The following is a 22,239-nucleotide window of genomic DNA, read 5'->3' on the forward strand; positions in this document are numbered from 1 at the left end:
AGATTTGAATGCCTGCTATGGTTAGTATGTACTTAAGTGAAAACCTAGAAAGAAATATACTCATTTTTCTCTTTAAACTTGTATTGACTCTTGACTTGTGCTGAGTATGAGGTGATCGAAGAAGCACAGGCTCTTATTGCCCTTTGACATTTCACATAGCTCTTCTACAGTTTGCTTGTAAAGAAGCAATTCTTTTCCTACAATTTTAGTACCTACACTCGGAAGTAGTAGATCCATTTTTAAATTTAAAACTTAAGAAATTATTTTTTCAAAAAGTTATTTTCCTATGTAATTCTGAATTTTTTTTTTCCCCAAATAAAGAATGGCTTGGACTTTGGAAATTGAGTTTGGAACCTGAGACAACATTCCAATTTGCATACATATTACACCAGGAAATTTCTTCAAAATTCAACCGCTACTGAAAAATAGCAATAGCCCCTTCACGGGTGAAACCTCATTGTAGTCATTTGAATGGTAGGGAAAGGAAGGGGATTTTTATACCTATGTAAACACAATTAAAAACTGATGTTGATAATGAACATTCCACAAAACTGGAAAGTTATTATTTTTTTCTTATGACTTCCACAAGTTTATATTAGTTGAGTCATCATGGGAATTACATGAAAGGAAGGAAAAAAATTATAGAAAATAAAACAAAAAAGACCCTTGAGAAATAAGTGAGTTAATTATGGCTCCTGTCTCCCAAGTGTTTTGTTTTTTTTTGTTTTTTTTTTTTTTTAGCTCCTTTTGGGGCACTGTCTTATGTCCTTCACATGTCTCATCCAGTGAGATGCACACAGAATTTACTGAGTAAATTACACCGGAGGCGACTGGCTCACTTGTTCTTTTAGAGACATGAGATACACAATTCTGAGGAGGACTTGTGTCCATAAAAGACACCGCTTCTGACAGGAGGGAAATAGCCCTTGGACTAAAAACCTTCTGTTCCCCTGACTCCCTCCCAATGAGGCTATCACACAACAGGAATCCTCCCCCACCTTCCTGGCAAAACATCTGCCCAAAGACAGAGGAAATTATGCAAATAAATACGGTAATTGTTATCATGGACATTTCCTTAAGCCATATTTAGAAATCTTTAAACAATATGAGCAAGTGACTTTCATTAGCTATGATCTTCCATACTGAAATATATTGACTGATCTGAATAAGCAGGTTATCATGGAAGCATATAACAATACAACAGCTAATATGATTCCAGTGGGTACAACACAAGTGTCAGTACTTGATACATAAATCTATCCCATCATTTTTAATTACAGGCTGCTATGCAGAGCATTCAACATGCATCTTAGTTTTTATTTGTACATGATGGTTTAGATTTTCACTTAAATATAACTTTCCAACTATATAAATGTTTTGAAGCAATTATGTTTTTCATTTGGATTTTTTTGGTGTGCCATCTTCTTCTTTAAATCTTTCTTTTCTTTCTTTCTTTTTTTTTTTTTTTTTTTTACATGGGATACAATAAATATCCTGAAAAGGAGGAATGGACATACTGCCCAGCATACAGTCCTGCAGCCTGTTCTGAGGGCATTTGGAGGAACACTCGGTCTCCCGGCCTGAGCAGCAGCACCGCACTCCCAGACGCCTGGTCCAGAAAGCCCTTTTTGTACTCATCATATGTGTACATCATGGGCTCGTTGTTCTTGAACAGAGCAACCCACACGTTGCCCCCCTTGCAGTGAATGTGGTAGGCGAAGTAGTAGACCCCAGGAACCTCGCAGGTAAAGATGCCCGTCTGGGGGTTGTAGTTCTGTCTGCCATTATAGAGCAGTTTGTCAAACTTCACGGGGGCCCCCACAGGTGGGAAAGGCGCAGTCAGCTCAGCTGTAAAGGCAGGCATCTCGTAGGCAGGCCCTCCATTCTTGCCTTTCTTAGCCCCATAGGCATGGGGGGGTTTCACTCCATCAATTCCCAGCCCCATATCGGGCAGATACTCTCCATGGGGTGGTGGTGTAGGGGGTATCACAGCTGGTGGCCCTGGGGGCCCTGGAGGGCCTGGGGGCCCTGGAAGTCCCGGCTGGCCTTGAGGACCAAGGGCACCAGGCTTCCCCGGGGGCCCATGAAGTCCTGCTACTCCAGGCTTCCCTACTCCAGGGAACCCAGGGGGCCCTGGGATGCCGGGTTCTCCTTTGGGGCCTGGCATTCCAGGTGGTCCAATGGGCCCACTTGGGCCTGCGATCCCTGGGATACCTGGAGGGCCCTGCAAACCCTGGTCTCCTGGGATTCCTGGTTCTCCCTTTGGTCCCAGCAGCCCTGGAGCACCAGGGAGCCCTGGTAAACCTTTATGACCAGCTTCCCCCTTGGGCCCTATGGGACCTGGCAAACCCCTCATGCCAGGGGGCCCTACTTCACCAAGGAAACCTGGCTTTCCTGGGAAGCCCTGAAGCCCTGGCTCACCCTTGGGACCTGGTGGCCCCTGTGGCCCTACAATGCCACCTTCTCCTTTGGGTCCGGGAAAACCAATAGCACCTGGAGGACCCATAGGACCTGGGATTCCAGGCAGGCCTGGCTCTCCTGGGGGACCCCCCATTCCAGGGGCGCCTACTGGTCCTTTCTCCCCTCTTGGTCCTAGAGCCCCAGGAAGACCCCCTATGCCCTTGTCTCCTTTGGGTCCTGGGAAGCCTGGTTTCCCAATTCCTGGAAGGCCTGGGGGTCCTGGCAGCCCTGGCAGTCCTTGCTCCCCTTTGCCACCTGGAAATCCTGGCTGGCCAGGGATCCCATCCTGGCCTGGTTTCCCAACTCCAGGCATCCCAGGAGGTCCTTGAACTCCTGGGACCCCAACAGGGCCTTGGGGCCCAGGTTCCCCCGGAGGACCTGGCTTTCCCAGGGGGCCTTGGGGCCCAGGGAAGCCTGTCACTCCGGGTTTGCCCACTCCTGGAAGTCCAACAGGGCCAGGAGGGCCATGCATCCCTGGAGGACCCTTTAAGCCTGGCAAACCTGGCATCCCGTAGCCCTTCTCCCCTTTAGGACCCTGAAGGCCTGGAGGTCCTGGTGGTCCTTTTGGTCCTCGCTCTCCCTTTGCACCTGGTTGCCCTGGTAACCCTGGACCACCTGGTTTTCCAATGCCAGGAAGTCCATGAGGCCCTGGAGGTCCTTGAGGCCCTGGGATCCCCATAGGCCCGATCTCCCCTTTGGGTCCAATTTCACCTTTTGCTCCAGGCATTCCCATGGCTCCTGGCTTTCCTGGCATTCCAGGCATACCTGGTTTTCCAATTCCTGGATATCCCTGTGGCCCTGGTTTTCCTTTGATTCCAGGTATCCCATGACCTGGTAAGCCGGGGGGCCCAGGTGGTCCTCTTGGGCCAGGTTCTCCACGGGGACCTTGCTCCCCTCGTAAACTGGCTAATGGTATTTCTACTGGGAGAGAGAGTGGGAGAGGGAGGAGGGAGAAGGGGGAAAAAGAGAGAAAAATTAATAGTTATTTTTCTTCAAGGAAGTCATGACGATCATTATTTAGTTCTGACACCTTAGTCTATTACTTATCGAGAGGAAACACTAGGAATAATGCGTTCGTCTTCCAGGACTATCAGTACTTAAAGTAACAATCAAGCTAATAATTGCTTTGTTATGCTTGAAATAGTGTTTGAGAACTGATATCTGTAGCTGCTTTTATCAACATTGGTTAAGGAGAAAAGCTAAAAAATAATGAAGAAACATTTTTCCAAGTACAAAACTCCAAGTTTTGTTATGGTGTGTTCAGTATGGGGATTTTGGAAAATCGAAAAAGGAATTAAAAAAAATCAAATTTGCCTATAATCACTTGATATTTATATGTATTTCCATATCATGTGTTCTAGGTGTGGGTGTGTATGTGCGTGTGTGTCTGTGTGTGTGTATTTTAAACAATGGAGTCATTCTCCATTTTTACTTTTTTATTTATCTACATAACGCTATACTTTTTCATGTCCTTGATTTTTTTTATATAATAGTTTGTGGCTAAATAATATTTCCCTTTGTGTTGAAATACAGTATGATGCTTTAGAGAAAGTAATTATCATGTGAATTCAGGGAAGAATAGACGTATTTTATCTTGTGTATTGTTTAATAACATCTTCCACGTGAGGTGCTTGGGTGGCTCAGTAGGTCGAGTGGCTGCTTCTTGATTTCAGCTCAGGTCATAATCTCAGGGTTGAGGGATCGAGCCCCATGTAGGGCTCCACACATGGCAGGGAGTCTGCTCGAGATTCTCTCTCCCTCTCCTCTGCTCCTCCCCACATGCAATACAGTGCCACTACGAGATTAGATAATAGATGTGAAAGACGTTATGCTTTCACAAATTGTTTTCAATCTCTGTTACGATGATTATACTGTGCCTTTCAGAGCAACACAACTCCAGATGTTCTACGCTACTGAAATGAAACATAAATGAAATTTACGGTCTCAAAGTTTTATGTTAACCTGTGGTCACTTCTTAATCCTGACCATTCCATTTCTCACTGAGCTACTGTTAGGGACCAAAATAGACTGTAGAACTCATATTCTTAGCAAATTCTCCGGATGCAGTCTGGTACAGGATCAGAATAAGTACAGAAGTGCCAAAAGTCAGGCAGGCCCCCCAAAAAAGGAAGGGAAGCAAATGGCTGAGATAATCCCCTAAGTGGAATATCAGCTCCTGAAGAGAAGCAAATTGGGGATACTTCATTTATGCTAAGTAGATAGTCTAGTACAATAAAGGCATGTTATTTCTAAGCAGTGTGGGGGACATAATACGATATCAAGAGCATCTAGAGCAGAGTCATGTCTTCTTCATCAGGAATCCTGGGTGTCCAGCACAGTGCCTGGCATGTACTCTGTTCTTAGCTAGGGTTTCCTGAATGACCAGCTGTAGCAACTCAAAAGTTTTTATGATGCTTTAATATTTACTTAGCATTTTTGCTTACCTATGCCATTGATTTTCTCAGCAAATCTTACTTTACTGACGCAGACAAGTAGTTTCAGAGAGGTATTTTTTGTTTTAAATTGAAATATGGTTTACATACAGTATTATGTTATTTCCAGGTCTTTTATTTCTGGCCTCTAAGCCTCTTAACACCAAATCCACTAGTACCCCAGAACTAGAGTTTCTGCCTTTTTAGGGAACAGTAGGAATGGCCTCTACTTCCTCAAAGGGAATTGCTATGCTGATGCAATTCCTTTCCTACAAATGGTAAGTTTCTTAGGAATCCAGATGAACCTCATGAAGTTTTAAGAAGGTGTCTCTCACAGTGATAAGCATTTTGTAGGTGTTGAATAACTAGTGAATATGGCTAGAAGACAGTGGGAAAAATTTTCATCTCTACATTCAGTCCTTACTCTTCATAGTCTCCTCTCAGTTTATTGATTAATAGGTGTAGTAGCTTAATGAAAGCACTCCTAAAAACACTGGCATTTATCCAGCACCTGGTTCACAAAGTGCTTTCATTCATATATACATATTTATATTTATATATTCCTAACACAGTAGGTCCTTAACAACATTGCTCTCCCATTAAAGAAGACTGACTAGTCACTTTTTTTAATTTTGAGTTTTAATTGAAGCAGAAACAAGTCAGCCAGGTACTTGTTGGGGAAAAAGCAGTTTTAATGGTATTCAAAGATACTTTTTAAAAGGTATTCTAGCACAAGTTTTTCTTTGTACACTAGATGATGCTGTAAACTTTCCTAGAAATCTTTTAAGGCTATTGGTTCTTAAGAACTAGAAGTTATTCCTATTTCAAATCTTGTGCTCTTTAAAAACCACAGAAAAGCATTTGAAAGCTGTTTCTTTAAGATAATGGATTTCTTTTTTCTTTTTTTATAATTTTTTTAAACATATAATGTATTATTAGCCCCAGGGGTACAGTCTGTGAATCGCCAGATTGAAACACTTCACAGCACCCACCATAGCACATACCCTACCCAATGTCCATCTTTTTTTTTTTTTTTTTTAATTCTTGCTGATAATATTTTGCTGCACTGAGTCATGTGCGATTTTCACTCAAGGGCATCATGCGTGATGCTGAGAAAATTTCATTGATAACCTGTCCATCTCTAGTTTCAACCGTCTTCTTCTTTTTTTTTTTTTTTAGTATTTTATTTACTTATTTGACAGAGAGATCACAAGTAGGCAGAGAGGTAAACAGAGAGAGGGGGGAAGCAGGCTCCCTGCTGAGCAGAGATCGATGCAGGGCTCGATGCAGGGCTCGATGCAGGGCTCGATGCAGGGCTCGATGCAGGGCTCGATGCAGGGCTCGATGCAGGGCTCGATGCAGGGCTCGATCCCAGGACCCTGAGATCATGACCTGAGCCAAAGGCAGAGGCTTTAACCCACTGAGCCACCCAGGCGCTCCTCTAGTTTCAACCGTCTTAAGCAGAGGTGTCCTCTTTGGGTGAGTGTCAGTGAGAGGGAGTGAATCCAGATTGGTTTCCCTCAGGGTCAGGGAGAAAAGTTTGGAAGAGGCCAGAGCATTCCTGCTCTCTGTACCTTCCAGCAGCTTCCTGTAGGCTTGTCACTGCCCCCACCCCTGCCTGCTTTAATTCCCCAGCATCTGGAGCAGCTTCTGACACAAAAATAGATGCTCATTAAATAGTTGCCAAATGTTGGAATAGATAATGAATAAGGGAGTAAAAATATGTTTTGTGTCATTTAATGCTGTTAAAATACTAAACCACAACATAAAACAGTAATTTTGTTTGTATTTTTCAGTCTTGAATTTTTCAAGGATAGAGTTTTGGGCACCATAAACAATGAATGTCAGTAACACTTTCCAAAATAAAAATTTCTAAAATTTAGCTTCTCCCCCGATCTTATAGTTTCGGATTTTGGAAAACTGGTGTTTCCTAACAGGATAGGGATATGATGTTACCTTTGCCTTTCTTAGGTGCTGCTTCCTTGCCCATTCTTGGCACTGGCTGAATTTCCTTCATATATTGGGGTAGATGTGGATACTCTTTGCCATACTGCATGTGGGGCAGCTCCTTGCCCATGTTAAGGCCATCTTTGCCCAAAGGCATGTGAGGTACTTGCTGGCCCAGAGGCTGGTATTGTGGAATTTGTGGTGGGATCTGAGGAGGAATTTGTGGTGGCAGTGGCTTGATCCCATAGTAAGCGCCAGCCTGAATGAGCCTGATGGAGCCCAGGGAAATGGTAAGCAGCACTCCCAGCAGCTGCAGAGGGCCAGATGGTACAGCCATCACCTGTGGAAGGAATGAATGCACCAACATGGTGAAAACTGGCAGGCCAAGTGACAAGTTTACTTAGAGAAAGAAGAGGGAGAAAAAGGAAACAATCTTTATCATCAGAACGTCCCCTGTGGAAGACAAACGAAAAGGACAACGGTGTTACCCCTCTTTAGAAAACATGCAAAAAACAGATTCATTGTCAAATGAAGGCAATCAGTGGGATTACAAACTATGGAAAATACTGCTGTGTGTCCCCAGATATCAGTTCTGCTTTCTTCCATAGTGTTGGAACTCTTGATTTTTAGCTGGAACAGTGCAGCCCAGAATAAAGACATTTTAGCCGGGTGTGGTGATGTGACAAAATTCTGTCCAATTGGATGTAGTTGTAATGGGTACAACCTCCAAGAAGAATCCTAAGGAAGAGTGGCCCTGTCTTTCCTCTTCCTTGCTGCTGGCTGATATATGGATATGTTACCTGGAAACAGATCAGAAACCATGGACCAGGAAGTGAAATTCATGTACCGAGCATGGTTTAGTAACAAGCTAGAATAAACCTCAGCCTTTGCTGAACATGAAGGCCCCTATTAATTCTTATGTTTGAAATTTGTTTACACAATAAAGAGCTAAAGGTTTATCATCTTCTTTAAATCACTGTTATTTTGAGTGTCACACATTTACACTAAATTTATTCCTAATGGTTAGGTTGCATTGGCCAAAAGAAAGCAAACTTGGTGGTAAGTTGGGCTTTGTTAGAACATGCGGAAATTCTATTCTAAGTGGAAACAGTAATTGATAAGCTGAGATTTTTCATCTGCCCTTTGCTTTGGCGTGATCACAAATTAATGTAAGTGTTAAATGGTGAGCAAACAATAATGAAAACTGCACAAGTCTTCTGAATTGGAAGGAAGGTACTTATGTGACAGTCCCAAAATATTTAAAAAATCACAATCATAATTATGCACATAATGGAATGCCATTTTGTTCTACTTAAATACTATAAAGTCGTTAATTTGGAATTTGCCTAATTGGACCTGGAGTGCACTGCAGTTTTTCTTTTACGAAAGAAACTTTTATGAAAGGAGTTTACAAGGCAAACTAGTTGTGTAAATAAAACAATGATGTTTAGCCACTCATGAGAATAAGCTGGAAAATCCCTTTAACAGCATCCTTTGCAATTTAACAGTTAATGGAATAAATATTATTGGGGCTTATGTTTATTAAAAAAACACCTCAAAAGACCTCTGGCTGAAAACCCCAAAGCCCAGGGAACTGCAATGCCCACAAAGGCCCACTAGAGGGCAAGTGTGGTACATATTGAAGTCTGTTCTCCCGGGTACTGCGCATTGTAAGGTGCCCCCCACACCTTTTGAAAGGTCTTGATGAAAATCTGAATCCTCAGTGGAGTGTCATTATTATGCTGGAGAAAGAAATGGCAAGGTTTTCACAATTTTTAATGTAAGAACTTTGAATAAACTCCTATCTCTAAATAACTTTAATTTCCATTCTGTGAGTTTGTTTTCTTTGCTTCTGTCTTACTTAATTCTGGATCATAGTTTTCCACTCCTTAGAAAATATGTGTTGACTTTGCAACATCCTATTCAAGAGTAATGCCAGGAGTGTGAACAGGCTACAGAAGAATTGGTTAATAAAAAGCACCTAAGAAAATATTTAATGGAATCTCTACCACAAAATTCACTGCTTTAAAATTTTTCCTCCGTATACTAACTAGTCATTTTCCCCCAAAACATCTGTCAGCAAAATGATTTATAAAATGTTCTCCATTTCATAAATCAGAATAGTGTCAAGAACTGTTTGATTCAAATGTGCTCAAAATAATACATGTGTTGGTAAATGGGAGGAGATAGAAAGCAGTTATTTTCTGTCTAAGAATGATTAATTATTGTAAACCATTTGGAAAGAGCTACAAAATTAGTATTGATTTATAGTTGGTAGTAGTCAGCTTTACTTTAGATGGGAAAAGAAGAACATCTGTAAGTACTCAATGATAAATTTATTAACTACTTACTAAACACAATGCTAGACCCATCCAGGGACTACAAAGATGAATATAATATGGTCAATGGGCCCTGCCCCCACAGAGATTATACTTTTTTAGTAGGCATGACAGATGTATAAACTATTAATGAGTAGCAAGGGATATCCACAACAAAAGTAAATTTCCCACTCCCTTCCCTCTAGTGGCTTAAATCCCTTCCCTTGGAAGCAACAGCTTTTCCCATTTTCTTCATGTTTCTGGAGATGTTCTAAGAATATGCATATATACTACACACACCTTTAGGACACAAATTACAGTATACTATACATGCCACTGTTCCTTTCTTTGTCCACTCAGAAGACTGGAGCTTCAGACCTTATTTCTCAGTTTTATGTATCTGAACAGATCCCTAACTTCCTTATTTGTTAAAAATAAGATTCAGTTGTTCTCTAACATCCTTAAAATTCAATGGCTAAGGCAGTCACTAGAGAGCTGAACATGCTAATCCATACCAGAAATATATGGTAATACTTGGTGATGTATAAGCTGGGACTTAATTCTATCTTTGGGGATGATGGAATTTAATTACTGAACCCTGAACTTGTGGAGATGTCTTTAAGAATAAACTAGCATGTTTGGCTCTTCACCCTTCCATCAGTTCCGTGAATGTGTTGGATTATACTTAATAATTTTTAAACCAGGACAATCTAATGAAACATTGGAAAACTGGAAGGAAGTGAAATGCCTGGGAAGAAGACCAGTTAAATACCAATGGCCCAGTGGGATCCTACTTTACTACAATTATTTCCTCTTGCAGGCTTGGCCTTTCTCTCCTGAAACCACCTCCTTTGGTCTGCCATCTGCCATTTCTCTGGCTCTTCATTTAAATAAACTTTGTTCAATTTTAACTTGAGTATTTATATAGGGGCCCTGGTTAGAATTTACCACTTGATTTATCCTTACTAATTTGCCTCTTGTCCCTGAGGATATTTTTGCTGGTCAAAGTGGTGTGGTGGTTCTCCCCAAATCACTCAAAAGAACATCAGATTTGTTTAATGCTATACAAACACCTGGCAGGGGGGAAGGAGCCTTGGAATTTCTGCTGGGAGAAATGGTGGTAATGGATTTTCTTGCCTCTTTTTCCTTTTTCTGGCGATGCACGACACAATAATGCTGTTTTCTTAGATTTGTTTTCTAGTCGCTGTTCTAGTTAGTCACTGTTTTCTTAAATTTCTATAACACGCATGTGTGTGTGTGCGTGTGCGCACTTGACTACACATGAACATAAACATACAAAATGTGTGTGGACAGTGGATCTTTGCCAGTCAGCCCAACCAGTGATGGGTTTCATGTCATTATGTAGAAGAAGCCAAAGACCTGGAGCTGAGTTGTAGCGCTGCCATTCACTGTATCTATGACTTTGGGCAAGTCCCTTATCTTTACTAAGCCTCAGTTTCCTTCCCTATAGAAGAGCAACTGTAAAAAAAGAAATGATAATCTCGGCCTCTCCCACAGAGCTGTTCAAGGGCACGAATGATAATATGAATTTTTTTGTAAGCTGAAAAGCACCATTCAAATTTAAGTTATTATTAATGGATTGTGACCAAAAAGACAAATCAAAACCAACTGAAATGTCAAAGACTTTCAAAGAAGGGTACTAGCCAAAACAAATGTGAGGTTAACTGCAGTAATGATAAACCTAACATGAATAAAACAGTAATGGCCATTAAAATGTACTGTTAAAAATGGCAAAAAAGAACAGCTGAACCAAGGCAGTTATTCATTCTGGTGTCAGTGTCGCCAATCCTAATAATTTCGAAGAGCCCTAAATGGTTCCCTATATTTGGAAAGGGCTGCAGAGAGTTTCAGTTTCCTCATGTGACCTGTAATGTATATAACAGAATAATGTGATATACATTATTTTAGATGCTCCTCAGCATTTTATTTGTACATTTATCCCCTTGAGATTTTGGCTTGCTGTGCAAAAGAATGTTTAAGTATTTAAGCCTTCAGTTCTTGTCCTAAGTCCAACTTTCCCTTTCACATGGTGCTAACACTGTGTGCATATCCGCACATGTGCGTGTGTGCGTGCGTGTGTGTGTGTGTGTGTGTTGTGGACAAGCTTCTCTCATCTGTTGCTGGGCGGCCCTTCACACAGGATTTATAGTTTCTCACGTCCTCAGATTTATCGCTCCTGAAGCAAGGGGCAGTCAGACAGAATCCTACTCCTGCAATATTCACCAGAATTGTCTTCTTGGCTTTCCCATGCCTCTTAAAGAAAGTTCTGTCCTGTTTGCATTTCTCAGAGCAATTCATTCATTAGGCGTAGGTATGTAAGGAGTGCCTATCAATTGTTACTGTTAGGGGTACTAGAGAAAGGAGTGAATTAGGTGAGGTCCTTGATCTTATTGAACTCACATTCCAGTGTGGGGAGACAGGCAATAATAAACAAGTTAAAGATAAATTTTTCAATTTTAGACTTGAGTGCTGTGAAGAAGACAAAGCAGGGGGAAGGGTTCAAAAATGACTCTAGATAGAAGACGCTGTTTTGGAAAGGGTGGCGGAAGACATCTCTGAGAAAGCAAATTTTGGTTAGAGATGTAAAAATTGGGAGGCTTATTTGTCTTTCAAGACACAATACTAAAAACCCCCAGGAAGTCCTATTTATCAAAATGGTAGTTATAGGTGACTTTCACTAATGTAAACCATTGTTTCCAAACTTAATTCTTCATCTACATCTATCCTCATTTTGACCTCTCTATTGTATTCTTTTTTCCCCGAGATTTCTCTTTTTTTCTTTTTAATCTTTCTCCAGATTTCAACCCTATTGTATAAGTTTGCTAGAGCTGTCATAACCAAGTATCTTAGACTGGGTGGTTTAAACAGCAAAAATTTGTTTTCCCCCAGTTGTGGAGACTAAAAGAGAACAAGATGCTGGCATGGTGGGTTTCTTCTGAGATCTCTCTCCTTGGCTTGTAGATGGGCATCTTCTCTTTATGTCTTCACATGATCTTCACATGATCTTTCCTTTATAAGGACACCAGTCATGTTCGGTCAGGGCCTCTCCTACTGACCTCATTTTAACTTAATTTCCTCTTTTAAAAAACCTCTCTTCAAATACATGGGGCGCCTGGGTGGCTCAGTGGGTTAAAGCCTCTGCCTTCAGCTCAGGTCAGGGGCCTGGGATCGAGCCCCGCATCGGGCTCTCTGCTTGGCCAGGAGCTTGCTTCCCTTCCTCTCTCTCTGCCTGTCTCTCTGCCTCTCTGTCTGTCAAATAAATAAATAAAATCTTAAAAAAAAAACAAAAACCCAAATACAGTCACATTTGGAGGTACTAGGGGTTAGGACTACAATATACAAATTTGAGGGGGACAAAACTCAGCCCATATCACCAACCATTCCTCTAGACCAACTCAATTTCTACCTCTTCCGTGAGGGAAGCCCACACTAGTGTGGGGAAGCCCACACTAACCATCATTATCTTCCTTGTCCTACTGAAAATTTAACATAAGTTAAATGCAGCTCATCAACAGTGTGTTTTTTCCCTATTGCTTTTTGTCCACTAGACCTCGACATGATTGCAAACTTCCTGAGGACAAGGAAAATATGTGATATTCTTTGGATTTTCTCAATATTTATTGAAAGAGCTTGACAGTCAAAACTCTTAGTGTTGATAAGTGCGTTAGAAAACATCTTCAGCCTCACTCTGCATTTAGAATCCCGTCTACAACAGTTGCTGACAGAAAGCCCTCATATTTCCTACTTGAATATTAATAATGGTAGAAACATTCATAGCAACCTATTATCATGTGCAACTTTTTTTTTTTTTAAGATTTGTTTATTTTGGAGAGAGAAAGAGCACACATAGGGAGGGGGCATAAGGGAAGAAAAGGGGAGAATCTCAAGCAGACTCCCTGCTGAGCATGGAAACCAAAGTGGAGCTCTATCTCATGACTTTCAGGTCATGACCTGAGCCAAAACGAAGAGTCAGTCACTAAACTGACTGAGCCACACAGGCGCCCCATGTCATAAAATTTCTGTTGTTATTTTTATTACCTGAGCAGCTGATTCATAATGGCAGTACACATGTAGCTTACTTTTAGTGGGAGCTGGGAAAGGAACATTAAAAATATATCACCAAATTGGCTAAGGCAAAAAAGGAATGATTACATGACCTTTTAATATCATGCCAATAAGCCCACCTTAGGATCATCTAGGGATATGGAACTTTATTGCATAATTGATTAGCATTACAGATATTAACAACTCTAAACTATGTAGACCAGGATTTGGTTCTATTGCCCTTTACTATGTTAACAAAATTTTTTTTTTTATCTAACTTAGTATTATCTCAGCATTCTTTCTCACAAGCTCATTACAATAAAAAAAACCCAGGTTTATAATATTTTATTTCAAACCCACTTTGTCATCATGTTAAATAAAACTTTGACATGTTCATTTGTGAATGAGAATTGTGTTTTTAACATTTTGAGAATTATGCTTTGATTGGGACACAAAAAATAATAAAAAACATAAATATAGGCAGCGTTGGATAGTATGGAGAAAAACAAAGCAGGAGAGGTTAGGTAAGGAGATAGATGGTTATTATTTGTTGAAGTGATGTTCTTTTGAAACCCATTTTACTATAGAAACTGAGTCTTCTGTGCTTGAGTGGGCTGGCCCCTGGGTTTTAAAGGAAGCAACTCTAAAAGAAGATGGAGAAATTCTGGGGGATTCTGGAGGAGATTAAATGTGAGCAGAGTTGATTGCAACATGGAGGAAAGGGCCAGAAAATGAGATCGCCAGTAGAGGAGCAGTCAAGAAAAGAAAAACTCATTTCAGACAAGCTTTTTATGTTTATTATAGGATATGGATTGTAAATCCCCTCCTTCATATCCTCAGAGATGAAGAAACCCTAATTGTTTTGAAGAAAACCTAATTCTTTTGTGGGGATGGATTTTGGGGGGTTAGGTGGAAGAATGAATGGTTCAGTGCCGCTCCAGGGTGACAAGGGTAAAATTGGTGACTGAATATCAGGAAACCCGAACCAGAGGATGGCTGGGCGAGTCAGGCCAATGAACATAAAAGTTGTAATAATATTAGCTATGTTTTTGAGCACTTACTTTATGCCAGCACCATGAACATACTTCAAATACATTTTATTATGTTTTTACTTATGCTTTTATGTTATTGTTATTATGTACACTTACTAAGATTTTTTAATGTTAAACTCAAATGATATCTTCCCATCCTATATTTATAAAATTGACTATTTTACTGAAATTGAAGACTATTAGAATCCAAGTTAAAAATTTTAAATTCTTATTTGATTATTTTAAGGAGCTGTCACCCAATACATTTAGCTAACAATTTTTTTTTACTTTGTTTTACAAGGTACAGATCTAACTATACTGTCACTTTTCTCCATCTTGTCCTCCAAATACCAAGGCTGCCTTTTTAGCTGAAAGAAAGAATTTCTCTGTAATATAGGATGTGATTCTGGACTGGATCCCTTCCTTTTTTCTTTTTGGACTAAGGACACAAGCTTGGAAGGTATTCATGAAGTTAGAAAGCCACTAGCAAGGTGAATATGCTAGGATAGATCCTAAAGAAATAAACCTATCAGTGAAGGCCATGGGTAAGATCATCCCATAAGCACTCATTAGTTTTAATTAATCTGCCCATTTACATCTATCAGAACTGATATAAATATAAAACAGCTTGAATTACATGCTTCACTGATGAATCTGCTATAATCAAAAGCAGCAAACAACCTCACCTACTCGCTATTGGCAGACCATATGTCATGGGACCTACAGAACTTGAGATGTCCATTAGGTTGTGTCCTCACCTCTAGAAATGAGCCACCCACATAACCCCTCTGAAACAAATGACCAACCCCCACATTCACAAGTTCTCCAGAAGAGGAAATTTCACCACATTCCCTAGTAACCAACTGCAGGATTTCATAGACCTACCTTTCTTAATATCAAATCGGGATCTTTCTTGCTGAACTTTAAACTCATTTCCTCTTTTCCATTCTCAAGGGAGGTGGGAAACATCAGGAGAATATTTTTCTTAAAATAATAGTTCACATACTTAAAGTCTGCAATTAACTCCTTTTGTCTCTAAATGGAATCATGTCATCTGCCAAATAGTTTATAAAATTCTTGAGAGGATTCTTAAAAATTAAAGTTCTGAAGTGGATTCCTTTTTTAGCTTTGTTTTGCTTTTCTCCCCATAACATGACCAATCATTGTTCTCAGAGCAGAGAGCACCTAAATTCTAGTTCTGATGTAGGCACCAATTCTGCTGAGGCATGAATTTCCTCATTTGCAGAATGGGAGCACTGGCTAGATGACTTCAAGATCTCCTCTAGTTCTAAAATTCTATGGTAGCTGGGAACATGAAATACATACCCATACTTTCTAGATAAATGATTTCATGAATGTACATGCTCAAGCTTTTTGGATGTCATAAAGCTAATTAATCTCACACTTCTGTTACCTTTCACCATTTCTCTCTCCCTTCTTACAGGTGGAGATGGAACAGGAAGAGTTTGAGGTATGCCCCCTCCCTGTAAGTATTCCTCTGATGAAATGAGCTGCACCTGACTAGAAACAAAAAGAAGGACCTCAATAAGAAATGAAGTTTAGGGATAAAAATCTGATTTATCTATATATTTTTAAAGATTTTATTTATTTATTTGTCAGAGAGCGATCACAAGCAGAGAGGCAGGCAGAGAGAGAGGGAGAAGCAGGCTCCCTGCTGAGCAGAGAGCCCGATGCGGGGCTCAATCCCAGAACCCTGAGATCATGACCTGAGCCGAAGGCAGAGGCTTTAACCCACTGAGCCACCCAGGCGCCCCTGACTTAAATTTTTTTTTATATATTTAAAGGTTGAATAAAAATTGAAGCTTACTTAAATCTTTTAAAAGTGGTTACAAATGATTAAAAAAAACCCAACTTCTTACAATGTGTGAGCTCAAAAATTCCCTTGGAGTCATTTAGCAAATATTGATGTATGCCTCTTGTCAGAGAAATGACAAATGAATACAGAATATGCATCTTGGGAAGAAGAAATGGGCAGTGAATAGTGTGACATAGTCTTATGTTTAGGAGGAATAATGCTCATTTTGTAAGAAAAACTAAAGATCTAAAACTTAAAGGCAGTTCTGTAGTAAAGTAGGCTGTGATGAGAGCATCCTAAGAATAAGGTCCTCCCCATCCTATGGGTCTGGTGATATGCAGCAAAGTCAGTTCTTTTCTGGCAGAGTCCTGAAGAGGCCTGGTGAGCACTCTGGAGAGCATCTTTCTGTCTTCTCTGTACTACTACAGTTTATGTCAATCATACAATATGAACTAAAGCTGTTTTTAGGCTGTTGCAAGGGACAATGTGTGGGAAAGGTTCATCTAATGTAATCCACCAAACTGGACATTGTAAAATTACTATTTAGAGCAAATGGTTATGATCTATTATACAAAATAAAAATTCCATGGAACATTTGTGCACTGCAAACACTTTTTTCTCTTTTCTCTTCCCTTTCTTTCTTTCTTTCTTTCTTTCTATGTCTCTCTTTTTCTTTCTTTCTCTGCCCCCCCTCCTTACCTTCCTTCCTTCCTTCCTTCTTCTTGCTTTCTTGCTTCCTTTCACTGCGAACATTTTGATCTCACCCTGAAACCCTTGTTCAGATCAATGGGATTATGAGTGAATTTTGACCAAACAGAATTCAGCAATATCCTTGTCACAGGGACAGTTAAAACTTAGTAGTTGTGTTTGAAGAAGGTTTTTGTAAGTAAGTAACAAATGAATTGAATAAAATAAAGTGACAAAATTATGCCCATTCCTAAAATATCTAAGGTTGTAGAGAATAGAAAGTTTAAACCAAGCTGGGCAAAAAGACAAGAGTACATAGTTGAATGGCCGTCTAGGTGCTGAAGTGTAAGAGGTTGGGGTCCTAGGGTCCCTCTAGATGTGGGAGGGAGGAGAGGAGTAGATGGCTTGCTTATGGACTCCAGCTTTCTGAGAAAGATTGTCATATTAGAAGCTCTTGCCTTTTCTACTCTTCTATAATTCTGTATGCCTTCTAGATGCTTCACTATTCTTCAGCATCTTCTTTTTTTTAAAGACTTTATTTATTTGCCAGAGAGAGAGAGCGCAAGCAGGCAGAGTGGTTTGCAGAGGCAGAGGGAGAAGCAGGCTCCTCTCTGAACAAGGAGCCTGATGCGGGACTAGATTCCAGGACCCTGGGATCATGACCTGAGCTGAAGGCAGCCACTTAACTGACTAAGCCACCCCGGCATTCTTATTCTTAAGAAAGGTTGAGAAGTTATGTGAAACTCAAATGAGTTTCAGTGTTCAGTGTTCTACAATGAAAAGTTCTGGTGAAAGTTTTGAAAATTGAGAAAGTTGAAATATAAAGAACGTTGTGCTCAGTTCCTAGTCAACAGGTGTGCTTCCTGGAAGCAGGAGAGAGAGCCCTTTACCACCATAGATGTTTTTGCCAGTACTTCCCTAGAATGGTTACAAGGAAGGACTGAAAAGTATGGAAATATCTTTGTTTTTCCTGTCCCACTCTGATTGGCACTTAGTACTTCTCTATCAGTATATCCAGAAGATTAAGTGAGCAAGCCAACATCCTGTGTTAGCATTTTCTTTTTATTAGCAGGCTTTTATGGCAGTAGATAGTTCATTTTGGTATTTTTATAGGAAACTGTGAAACAAACAAAATTCCTTGAACCAAGAAACAAATCCTAGCCTTTCCCATCTTCCATAATACTGAAATATTTATTAATTAAATTACTATGTGGTGCATATGTGTCTTTGTGGGTTTAAAGTCAAGAGGTACAGGGCATGAGGCAGCCAATTATTGGCTTTTATTTTTCATTTTTGAGCTAGTTATTTTTGGGGTTCAAGTGTGGAAGTTTTATTTAGCTAAAATTGCCCTGAGCCACATAACCTTGAATGACTTAATATTAAAAGTCAAGCCCTAGAATTTCTATCCCACATGGGCAAAATATTAAATCAACAGCACTTGGAAATAAAAATAATTAATCAACGTCTTCCAAAATTGCCCCCCAACACCCACCCTGAACTAATTTCTAGTCAAAACAGTCACCCTACTGGAGTTGAGATCTTTAGCCCTGGAAATTTCCAAACTATAAAAGAACTAAAAAAAATCTCGACAATTTCTTGGTCAGTAAAAATGTGAATTTGTTCTTTCTCTGTTACACAGTTCAAGAGTAGCAGAGATCATTCCATAAGACTGTTCCCAAAAGTGAATTTAAATTAAAAAAAATTTTAGTTCTCAAGCTGGGGCTAAGCCTAAAACACCAAATTGTGATAAATTGTCAGCCACGGAGAGGACCGCCTCTGAAATCCACTACTTTTCTACCACAGCTCCATCTAAGTAATTAGCCCATGTGGTCACATCCAGCCCTTTGAACACAGGCAGAACACTGGAAGCAACCAAACCACAGCTATCTTGGTATTGAAAGTTCCATTTTTCTAAGGGTGGAATTTATTTTGAAGGAGAGAGAGATGGATGTGCTGTCTGGGAGGAAAAATCATAAGGTTTTCACAGTTAATTCACTAAACATTTTTCAGAACAAATGGCAGTGGAGAGAGGGAAGGACAAAGAATTATGTAATCCATGCCAGTTCTTGGGGATACATCTGGGAAGGAGGCTGGGAGCGGGTAAGAAACTTCTTTTTATGACTGAAATTTGCTATGAGGCCCAAGAATTCACAGAAACATGGAACTTCATTGATAAACATGCTTCACAAGTGTCATTTCTTAGGGCCTACAGCATGAGTAGAAAACTGAATCAGAGATGAGAGACTTGAGGTGTAGTCACTCCTCTGACATGACACCCTTGTGAGACTTTCAGGGCCTCCTTTTCCTAACCTATGAAATGAGGAAAACGAATTAAAGGGAAGAGGGGACTCAAGTACCTGGAGAAGCAAGGAGAGAGGGGAGTGAGGGAGTTGACTGGCCAGAGTTTGTGATGAATGAGGGAGCTCTGCCCCATCCAGCTTTGAACCAAGGCTGGTACTTTTATACCAGATGGACTTGAACATCTCTCCTGTTCTAAAAAACTGTATGGGGGTCTCCCATGCTTTAATTTGCTTAAATTTCTAAGTACTGGCATGGTTTCTCTACTCAACATTGGTTGCTTAGTTTAATTACTAAGTTCAACAATGTTATATTGAAATTTTAAGCACTACCCCATTAGTGGCCGGAAATATATAAAAATAAGTGCAGGTAAAACAAGGACCTACTCTCAGGAAGTTTCCAGTCAACTGTTGAAAGTCAGATCTTGATCTAGTATGAGTGTCTCACTCAAGTAGAATAGACCTTAACCTGGATATGGTGGGTGGGTGGGTAGCATTGGTCAGACACAGGGTCCTTGAGGGACACTGTTTAGAACTAAAGGCTGATGAATAAATAAGAATTGTCCAGCAGCAGAAGGAGGAGAGTGAATGAAGGACATTTCATGCCCTTCCTCAAAATTTTCTAAAAGCAGGCATTGACAATTAAAACTGGTAAAGAACAGCTGTGGGGGTGGGAGAGGGAGGGTAATGCTTAAAGAGTAGCAACCCTGAGCTAACCTTCCTGAATTAAATCCTAATTCTATCACTTACCAGCTCTGTGATCTTAGGCAAGTTAGTTGACCTCTCTGTGCCTCCATTGCCTACCTGGATGTTGATAACATTACCTGTCTCATGAGATTGTGGAGGAGATAAAAGGAATTGGTACACATAAAATGCTTAAAACAGTGCCTAGACATAGAAGCACTTCATAGGTGTTAGCTGTTACTTCAAGGAGGAGGACGAGAAGCAGTCATAGCAGAGGGGATCATGAGCACACACTCAATGACACTTTCTTTGCTTTACTGCTGTTCTCTTTTTTTTCCCCCCCTTTTATTTATTTTTTTCAGCATAACAGTATTCATTGTTTTTGCACAACACCCAGTGCTCCATGCAAAACGTGTCCTCCCTATTACCCACCACCTGTTCCCCCAACCTCCCACCCCTCACCCTTCAAAACCCTCAGGTTGTTTTTCAGAGTCCATAGTCTCTTATGGTTCGCCTCCCCTCCCCAATGTCCATAGCCCCCTCCCCCTCTCCCAATCCCACCTCCCCCCAGCAACCCCCAGTTTGTTTTGTGAGATGGGATTGGGAGGGAGACAAACCATAAATGACTCTGCTGTTCTCTTTTTGAAGAATTTGAAAGATGATGACTTATGTCCTCACCCTGCTTCAGACCTGTTAGGAAGATTAGTTGAGAGTCTGAGGACATTTAGGTAAAAACAGCTCCTCATAAGTGGATAGCAAGTATTGTGTCTGAGTTCCTGCTTCTCAGTGTGATCTGTGCCCCATCCTCTTGTCTCACTAGATCTCCAGTTCCAATGTTGGATGTCTTTCCACTTCCCTCAGTGACCTGACTCCTGAGCAGCTGGTTTCTGTACTGACTGCAAAGGGCTTGGCTTTGAAATTCAGAAAGCCCAAGACACTTCTTGCAGGTGATAGCAGCAGGTTGACCTTGGGGGAGCCACTGCAGGGTTAAGCTAATTTTATTGCTGAAGGGAAGTAAAATTTACAAGTGTAATAATAGTAATAGACTTTTAAGTCAGAGAAATAATCAGCTCATGGTTACTTTTTAAAGAAGCTTTTCCATGCTCTTTTTGGAGATTGGAATAATAACAATATTGCTATAATTAACACTTATTTAGTGTTTACCATATTCTAGGACTTGTGTCTGAAAGATTCTTGTACCCCACCCCTCATCATAGACCCAGTAAGCCAAGACCCTGACTTAATTCTAAACTATACTGAGTTTTGTATCCAAAAAAATACAGATTCAGTTTAACACACACTTCACTTGTAGTTAGTGCAAAGGTAACCTCAAACCAAATTACCCGATAAATCCCAAACTGTGTTTAGCCTCAAGCACTTATTTAAATAGAGAACATCAATTTCCCAAATAATGGAGCAAATCCATACTTTATTTTATTTTGAAAAAGGAATTTTGGTCATAAATTCTGGGAGCTGGTTATGAGGAGGAAATCTCCATGTAAGAGCTCTCTCAAGGGTCTGGAGGACTCCAATCAGACTTTTATCTCTGAGAATTCTCTCCGTACCAAGTTCATAACTGTATGCTAAGTAGGCTTTATAAATTATTGTTGAATGAATATATGAATGGTGCCATATTTCCATCCTTGTCTCCTCCCCTCTTTTCTTTTTTTAAGGTTTATTTGAGAAAGAGAGAGAGAGAGAAAGTGTGTGTACATATATGTGGGGAGGGGCAAGGGCGACAGAGAGAGAATCTCAAACATACCCTTGGGCTGAGCGTGGAGCCCGAGGCAGGGACTTCACAACTTCACAACCCTGAGATCATGACCTGAACCAAAACCAAGAGTCAGATGCTCTACTGACTGAATCACCCAGCCATCCCCGCCCTCCCCTCTTTTCTAATAAAATAAGATCTTGAGCAGTGGGAAGACTGAGTGAAGGACCTCACAGTTTCCCAACACTGAATCAATGTTACTCTCCTCTCTGCCTACTATTATCATCCTTATCCTCCTGATTTTGTGTCCGGGTGTCTGCTGCCAGCTCACAAGAATGGAAAATCCTACATAATAGCCATTCTTCCTTAGAAGTTAATGAGGAATGCCCTTTTTGATTGAACAAAAAATCTTTTAAAGAAAAGGGTTAGTTGAAGGTAAAATAACCTTGTGATTGGTGATCATTTTCACTCATTGTAGTCTTTCTGTGGCTACTCTGAAGGTCTTTGATTTGGCTTGAGCTGAATGACTGTATGATGGAAGTATTTTTCTGAATCCCCAGTCTTCACAACCTGTTTAGGACTTTGGACCTCAGGGGAAAATCTCTGAAGTTCTTTCCCTCCATGAAAGCATCTCTGAGAACCCATTTCCTTGTCTGTAAAACTTGAGTGTTGGACTAAATGATCATTGTTATTACTCTTAAGTCCAAAGACTCATTCTCCTGGGCCCTATCCAACCTAGTCCTTTCTCGATCTGTCCTAATCATATCAGAGACCAGCAAGAGGCAGACAAC

General features: G+C 40.5%; 1 protein-coding gene across 2 annotated transcripts in view; it reads right to left on the reverse strand.

Annotated features, from left to right (window-relative positions):
- Window positions 1–333: 333 nt before the first annotated feature.
- COL8A1 (collagen type VIII alpha 1 chain) overlaps window positions 334–22,239 on the reverse strand; it is a 147,799-nt gene continuing 125,893 nt past the window's right edge. Inside the window, exons 3-4 of one of the 2 annotated variants that reach the window (XM_046003911.1) lie at window positions 6,849–7,179; window positions 334–3,378 (exon numbers count right to left, since the gene is read on the reverse strand). In XM_046003911.1, the coding sequence (XP_045859867.1) occupies window positions 1,472–3,378; window positions 6,849–7,176 (2,235 nt within the window). In that variant the 5' untranslated portion in view covers window positions 7,177–7,179 and the 3' untranslated portion in view covers window positions 334–1,471. Of the gene's footprint in view, window positions 3,382–6,848; window positions 7,180–22,239 lie in introns of both variants that reach the window. The other variant, XM_046003910.1, reaches the window with a different exon arrangement.

This window comes from Meles meles, chromosome 4, assembly GCF_922984935.1.
Source record: "Meles meles chromosome 4, mMelMel3.1 paternal haplotype, whole genome shotgun sequence".
In the NCBI taxonomy this organism is placed as follows: domain Eukaryota; kingdom Metazoa; phylum Chordata; class Mammalia; order Carnivora; family Mustelidae; genus Meles; species Meles meles.